At 53.4% G+C, this 7,979-nt stretch overlaps 1 protein-coding gene across 4 annotated transcripts in view; it reads left to right on the top strand.

The window, feature by feature from the left end:
- MB (myoglobin) overlaps positions 1 to 7,054 on the top strand; it is a 25,255-nt gene extending 18,201 nt beyond the window's left edge. For all 4 annotated transcript variants that reach the window (XM_011961146.1, XM_011961144.1, XM_011961143.1 and 1 more), the window contains exons 3-4: positions 2,721 to 2,943; positions 6,375 to 7,054. In XM_011961146.1, coding sequence (XP_011816536.1) covers positions 2,791 to 2,943; positions 6,375 to 6,521 — 300 coding nt within the window. In that variant the 5' untranslated portion in view covers positions 2,721 to 2,790 and the 3' untranslated portion in view covers positions 6,522 to 7,054. The remainder of the gene's footprint in view (positions 1 to 2,720; positions 2,944 to 6,374) is intronic.
- Positions 7,055 to 7,979: the final 925 nt, after the last annotated feature.

The following is a 7,979-nucleotide window of genomic DNA, read 5'->3' on the forward strand; positions in this document are numbered from 1 at the left end:
GCAGTGAGCTGAGATCCAGCCACTGTGCTCCAGCCTGGGCGACAGAGCGAGACTTTGTCTCAAAAAAAAAAAAATTAGTAAGGTAAATATGAGCTCTCTCCCTGGCCGTCTGGTGCTGAGAGTGGAAAGTAAAGCATTGGCGGGTCTAGACCTACCCTTTTGGTTTACATATGGATGAGCCGAGATCCAGAGAGGTTAACTGACTTCAACATCACAGAGCACATTGGCGCCAGAACTGGGACTGGAACTTGGCTTCCGTAACTGTCAGGTCCATGTTCTCTTCCCTGGATATCAGAGGGCAGGAGCAGGTCCCAAAATGTCTGAGACCCCCAGCTGCCTTGTGTCCCAAATTCTTGGCCCTGTTCTGCCCCAGACAGTCTCCTTTCAGCGTCCTGACCTCGGACCATCGCCTGTGCTGCCAGGTCTTGCATCTGTCAGGCGGGAGTTCAAGGATCATTGTCGCCAGATAATAATAGTCAGGAGCTCAGGGACCCTTGGATGAAAGGTGTCAGAGACAAGCTGTCAGTGACGCACGAGGATTTGGACAGGGTCCTGGGGCACGGCGGCAGACCATGCCCAACGTGGGGGAAGGGAGTCTATGTGGCCCAGTGGATTTGGGGCTGGACTCACATCCCGGTTTGCACGCTTGTGTCAGGACACACGTGATCTTGGAGCAGGTGAGTTGTTGATGTTATCAACAGGACACACTCTTTATTAGGCATCCAGGATCCTGGGATAGGATGGACTTTGAGATCAGCAAATCCAGCCCCCTCTTCCAAACACACAATTATTTTATCACCCAAAGAAACACACTTTCGACACCATTTTCACACACTTACCATTTGATCAATAATCAGATCTCCCATCAGGAAGGGGGCCTAATAACTTGTTGGGTCCATCTTCGAATATGTGCACAGAGACACACACAAATGCGCACTTTGTACAACAAAGGTGGCCGGGCGCGGTGGCTCACGCCCGTAATCCCAGCACTTTGGGAGGCCGAGGCGGGCGGATCATCTGAGGTCAGGAGTTCGAGACCAGCCTGGCCAACGTGGCGAAACCCCGTCTCTACTAAAAAATACAAAAAGTTAGCCGGGCGTAGTGGCGCATGCCTGTAGTCCCAGCTACTTGGGAGGCTGAGGCAGGAGAATTGCTCAAACCCAGGAGGTGAAGGTTGCAGTGAACTGAGATTGTACCACTGCACTCCAGCCTGGGCAGCAGAGCAAGACTCCATCTCAAAACAAAAACAAAAACAAAAACAAAACATGAACTCATTCTCGGGTTGAGGAGCTGAGCGTCCTGGTCGTGAAATATCCTCCACATAAAACCCTGGGATGGAGACTACGGGGATCAGGTGCTTCCTTGTGACAACTTCTGGGCGTGGTGGCTCAGGGCCCAAACTGGAGTGTGGCCACAGTACATACTGTGTACTTTTACAAGGATGTCATGGAGCCTGGAAACCATAAAAGAGGAGCTTTGCAAGGAACTGAAACCGTTAGGAGAGAGAACCCTGAGCAGACAGGGCTGCCCCTGCCAAACATTTCAGGCTGTGGCACAAGGGAAAGGGTGGCAGTTATGAAACTGTTTCATTTTGGGTTTGGGTCTGGGCTCTGCTGCTGGCCAGCCACGTGACCTTGGGCAAACCACTTATCTCTGTGGTCTTCCATGAGTGAAAGGCGGAAACTCACTCCTACCCAGAGGGCACGTCCGACTCCCTTTAACATGTCCGACTCCCTTTAACCAGCACCCACCTGCTCACAGCAGGAAGGACCGAGATCTAAAGCTGGAGGTGGGTGCTCAGGGTCCCAGCAGAGGCCTCTGGGGCACCTCACTGAGTGCCTGGCAGGAGTGGGTGCCTGTCTCAGGGCTGGGTTGGGGTGCTCCCACCAGGATCCTTCATCATCTGCACAGTGAGGGGACTGGGAGGTTCAGAGAGTCACAGCTTGGGCTCAAAACAAGCGACGGGTTTGTGAGGATTGTTCTGGAGTGGAATGGTCCTCACACGTAGGAGTGAGCCTCCTGTAGCTAGAGGTATTTAAGCAGCTGAAGGACAATGCCTAGGCAGGAAGTTGCAGAGATGGTCGCAGCGTGGACTAGAACTGCTGTTTTGGTCACTCAGACCTCATAGCCTGGCTTCTCTGGACAGCACCCCTGCAATAATGAGCTGGCGACTTTATGCCTTGGAACCTCCGTTTCCACATCTGTAAAATGGGAATAAAATGAATGACTCAAAAGGAAAATGCAAATTGAGTCTATCATGGAACCTGGCACATAGTAGGTGCTCAGCTAGTCCAGGGTCCTTCAGCCTTAGTGTTCCTGGCCCACCCACAATGCCATTCAGCCATCTCCTCTCCAGGCAACTTGGGGAAAACTGGAATGAAACCAGCAAGCAATGCAGAGATGCTTTTTTCCTTCCTGCCCCTCATAGTAAAGAAGATGATAATGCTAATAAAATAACAATAGCAAGCATTTATATGACACTCACTATGTGCCAGACACCCTGTTGGTACATAGCACACACTATCTCACTTAATCCTTTAAGTAGGGACAAGTTATCCCCATTCCTTGTATGAGGAAGCTGAGGCACAGAGAGGTGAAGCAAATGGCCCAAGGTCACACAGCTGGGAAGACAGGGAACTAAACTTGAACTCTAGTCTGGCTGCCCCCAGACCTCACACCACACCTCCCATGCCTGACTTCAGCCTTCCCTGTGCCCACAGGCTCTTTAAGGGTCACCCTGAGACCCTGGAGAAGTTTGACAAGTTCAAGCACCTGAAGTCAGAGGACGAGATGAAGGCGTCTGAGGACCTAAAGAAGCATGGCGCCACCGTGCTCACTGCCCTGGGTGGCATCCTTAAGAAGAAGGGGCATCACGAGGCGGAGATTAAGCCCCTGGCGCAGTCGCATGCCACCAAGCACAAGATCCCCGTGAAGTACCTGGAGGTAGGAGGCAGAGCCTGGGCAAGTGGGAGGATGGGGGGAAGGCCTCGGGGTGGGGCAATGGGATCTGGGTTCGAGTCCCAGCCCAGCCACTAACTTGTGGGATGTCCTATGCCACTCCTCTCTGTGCCCCAGGCTTCTCATTTGTAAAGGGGATTGCCACCCACTTTGCCTTCCTCCTGGGATCGTTGAGAATGAACACATTTAGCATTTTTAATTTAGCATGCCAAATTCACATCTTATTACCAAAGAGGAAGGGGAGAGGGGATATTGGGTGCAAAACTGGCATCCTCTCCATGGGTAGGTACCATTATCATATCCATTCGATAGATGGGGAAACTGAGGCACACAGAGGTTAAGCAGCTTGTCCATGGTCACAGAGGTGGATAACAGCAGAGCCAAGATTCAAATGCAGGTCTCTATTACTACAGAACCCCAGCCCCTGTGCCACTGGGAGTCTGGTACATGCAGGACTTATGTGGCAGGAGCTCAGCGACTGGGGCTCAATTTGGGGCGGGGGTGGCCAGCAGGCTGGCTCTACTGGTTCCAGCATCTTCACAGATGGAGAGACAAGACCTTGGTTTCCAGCACAAGCAATGGGTTTGAACCTCCTGAGATGGGTTGGAAAGTTGGGTGGATCAGGGTTGGGGGCAGGAGCCTGGGCTTCAGGTTGTGTGTCTATAACTGGTGGGAGGAGGCGATTTGGCGAGAGGAGGGAGCTGGGGATGAAGGACTACAGAGACAGGTGCATGCCCTGAAGGTAGAAACAGCAGGAAGTCTGGTGCAGCAATGAGGCTGAAGATGTGGTGATAGCTACCCTCTGGGATGGGCCACAGTGAGCATTTGCTGCTATGCCTAGCACATGGTATCCATCCTTAAAGTTGCCTCATGGCCAAAATGGCTGCAAGAGCTCCAGTCACCTCTTCTATATCCCCAACTGGAAGGAAGAGAAAGAGAGGAATGCTCTCTTTTGAGGAGTTTAAGGAGTCCCAGAAATCTCATCCAACAATTTTATTTACATCTCATTGGCTGGAAGTTAGTTCTGGAGCCACCCTGTCTGCATGGGAAGCTGGGAAAGATGGTCTATTACCCCTCTAAATACAACTAGTGCTCTGTTACCAAGGAAGAAGGGGAAGTGGGTATTGCAGAGGTAATTAGCAGTCTCTGCCCTAGGCACGTACCCTTCTCATCCCCATTTTACTGGTTCGGAAACTGAGAGCTCAGAGGGGTTAAGTAGCTCGCCCAAGGTCACACAGCTGATAAGCCAGGAGGTACAGTCAGATCTATGGTACTCTGGAACCAGGCTCCGAATCCACTGTGGCACAATATCACCTCTTGCTTGACAACCACCACTACCCTTCTTTAGCTTCAACCCTTGCACCCCACCCGGCGATTGTGCAGAGTCCTGCCTGCCCAGCCGCTCCACATCAGCAGCCTGAACAGACAGCCCTGCACGTGAGGCCATCCCTGCCCCCCGATCTTCTCTCTGCAAATCCCTGTTCATCCGCTAAGGCCCAGTGTGAAGCCATTTCCCCTACTTGGGCCCCAGGCCCACGAGGCCCTCAGCTTCTCCATCTGCCAGCCCCTCCCTGCACCGTGGTACTTTATCCTCATCCCCGGTCATAGCACTGCCAGGCTGTGTTATAATTTGTCTCTTTGCCCAGTGGTCTCCCAGCAGGCACTCAGCTCCCGAGCGGCTACCATTTTTGTGCCCCCGTGGCATGTGGTTGGTTCACCATACACTTCCAATGACTGAGTTCTCTCTCTAGAGAGGAAGAAGCTGAGTCTTGGAGAGAAAAAACCACGCAGCCAAGATATCACAACCAGTTGGCTGCTAGAACCCAGGTCTCCCTAGAACATGCTTAATCTGATGCATAACCTCTGCAAAAAAATAAGGCAGAGCCCAGGTGTCTGCTCCTCCCCCTCACGGTGGACCGTCCTTCTGCACTGTCCATAAGGCAGTCTCCACCTCACCTGTGGACAGATCGTCTCTCTGAGGGACTGAGGGGCTGCACAGGGTGGTGGGTGCCAAGACGGTTTTCATTTCTCAATTATGCAGTGGCCCCATTCCACTGTTTTCTAGATATGAGTGGCTCTGCCATGCATGGACTCTAGAAAGTCTGAGCTGGGGGTCCAACCAGGTCATCCGGGTGGGTGAAGTCACACATGGGGTCGCGGCATAGGTGCCCCTGGAACTTGGTTCTCTCAAGTTCTCTAAGGACAGGGCTTGCTCCATGACACCCCGAGCCCCCACTTTGTTTCGTGGCATTCATGAAATGGAAGGTGAAGTTAAGCGTCCACCTCGATGCCCGAGAGGAGGCGTTTGTGGAGCTGTTCCTCTTTCCAAGCGGAGGGGCTTACGGGGTGTTGATGCTTCTTGAGGCCTCCCTTTGCATGTCCCACCCGCGACTATCCCTGCTTTATGTTACTTGCACCCTGGGGCCCTGAGAAAACGAGAAACCCAGCCTTGGTTCAGCCACTGCCTCCATTCCCAGCTTTGGCAGTGACCTGCCCACAGCCTCCTGGGCACAAATCCATCCCTGCTCTCCGCTTCCTGTGTGACCTCCGTCTGGCCACTTGTCTCCTCTGTAAAATGACACTCCTTGGTGCACCGGCCAGGGCTGCGGTTGGGATCAAATCTGGTTAACTGTTGAGAAAGCACAGCCGCGTTTTACATCCACCAGTCTTTCCGTCCCTAAAGCAGCCCCATGCTACATCTCCGTTTTCCCATGCCCATCTCCGTTATCCGGGCAATGAGACCGTGGGTACTAAAGCAAATGGCAATGCTGAGGCTGATAGCAGACATTCTCCATCCTGGGAGCCAGCGTGGGCCTCAGGCCTGTCCTCTTCCTCTCTCTGCTTCCCTCCCACCAGTGTTTCTGCGCTTGGTACAAAAAATAGGAGGCTGTGCCCCCAAAATAAGCTTTAAAACAATAACGACATCAAGTCACTAAGTATGCAAAAATTGCATACACACAAATAGAAATACTTCCTTTCTAGACTTTCTGATTGCAAAATCCTGAATACAATAATGAAATCTGAGCATTTCCCTTCTTTTCTGCTGCCCCCATGCTGGTAGTGCCCAGAGCTCTCACCTGGCTTCAGTGGAGTCCTGACGGAGTGGAGGGGGCTGTGGGTAAGAGCATGGGCTCCGGAGCCGGCCCTCCTGGGTCCAAATGCCCCTTCCATTCAACCTCCTCTTGCCTCAGTTTCTGCGTCTGTAAATCGAGGGCAGTGGCAGTATCTATCCCACAGTGGTTGTGGGGATCAAAGGAGTTCATCCATGGAGATCACACAGACTCTCACCCGGTGCCTACAAAGTGCTCAATACATGGTCCTGGAATAAAGAGAAGGTGGGAGGAGACCTGGCCCCCCATCTGGCTCCTGGTTTGTCCCACCCCGGTGACCACCTTCTCTCTTCACCCTCCCTGCAGTTAATCTCGGAATGCATCATTCAAGTTCTGCAGAGCAAACATCCCGGGGACTTTGGTGCCGACGCCCAGGGGGCCATGAAAAAGGCCCTGGAGCTGTTCCGGAACGACATGGCTGCCAAGTACAAGGAGTTGGGCTTCCAGGGTTAGGCCCCTGCTGCCCCCACCCCACCCACCTGGGCCCCGGGTCCAAGAGAGGGCGGGGATCTGATCTCGTGTAGCCATGTAGAGTTTGCTTCTGAGTGTCTGCTTTGTTTAGTAGAGGTGGGCAGGAGAAGCTGAGGGGCTGGGGCTGGGGTGCTGAAGTCGGCTTCGCATGCCCAGCCATGGGCCTCCCTGTGGAATGTCATCACCCTGGGAGCCAGGAGTGGCCCTTGGCTCACTGTGTTCTTCATGGTTTGGGTCGGAGTTAGTTGTCCTTTCTTCTAAATCCCAACCTAACTTCTTCCAACCTCCACACTGGCTGTAACCCCAAATCCAAGCCATTAAGTACACCTGACAGTAGCAGTTTTCTGATTCATCACTGGCCCCTTGAAGACAGCAGAATGTCCCTTTGCAATGAGGAGGAGATCTGGGCTGGGCGGAGCAGCTGGGGAAGCGTTTGAGTATCTGGAACATGTGTGTGCCTTCTCAGGTATGGCAGTGACTCCCCTGGTTTTAATAAAACACCCTGCAACATCTCAGTCTCTGCCTGGCATTTTTCATCTCCTAGAGTAAATGATGCCCCCACCAGCACCAGCATCAAGGAAGAAATGGGGGGAAGGCAGACCCTGGTTTGTGTGTGCAGAGAGCCTCAGGGAAGAGGAGAAGGTGAGGAGGAGAAGCAGAAGGGTGAGAGGGACAGGAGCCCACCATTCTTAGGCCACCGCTCAGAGGCAGGCCCACTGCAGGGCATGGGGAAATGGAGGGGACAGCCTTGGCCCCAGCCTTGGGAGCATCTTGTCTTTTGGGGAGGGGGGAGGCAGCGAACAGACCTCTGCAATACAAGGAGAGAGTGACAGGTGCGCCGGGCTGTGGGAACCCAGAGGAGAGGGGACAGGATGAGGGAACAGATCGTCATTATGGATGCAACACCTTCAGTAACATGGGAAGGTCACCCGGCTAGTAAGTGGTAGAGCTGGGACTCAAACTATGGCCTGGAAGGCAGCAGGGACTCCAGCCAGGGAGACAGCAAGGCGGCCAGCCAGTGGCAGCTGCTGACCTTCTGGCCACAGAGAAAGGACAGACACCTGGGGAATAATTTACAAACACAGGCCAGGAGACAAAATCCATATCTGCAAAGGCAGAGTGCACGGGCAGAATATGTAAGTATCGCTGCAAGAGTCAAGAATAAAATGTTGGCATCTAATTGTGGCAGCCAGGAAGCAGGCTGCAGCAGAGGGTGTGGAAAGGGGCCTGGCAAAGGGCCTGCTGGGCTGGACCGGCCCAGGTGCCCAAGCCATGAGGGCCTAAAATGCCACCACAACTCTGGGCGCCATCTCTGGGAAGCCCCAAGTCCTGGGCACCATAAATCCCCAGCAGCTCCCAGAACAAGGGACCTTGAACCCCCAGGCCCTTGAGCATCTGTCTTGGGGTCCAACCCTCCCCCTACTCCATGATAATCGTGAC

Source organism: Colobus angolensis, unplaced genomic scaffold (genome assembly GCF_000951035.1).
Source record: "Colobus angolensis palliatus isolate OR3802 unplaced genomic scaffold, Cang.pa_1.0 Scaffold539, whole genome shotgun sequence".
Lineage (NCBI taxonomy): Eukaryota > Metazoa > Chordata > Mammalia > Primates > Cercopithecidae > Colobus > Colobus angolensis.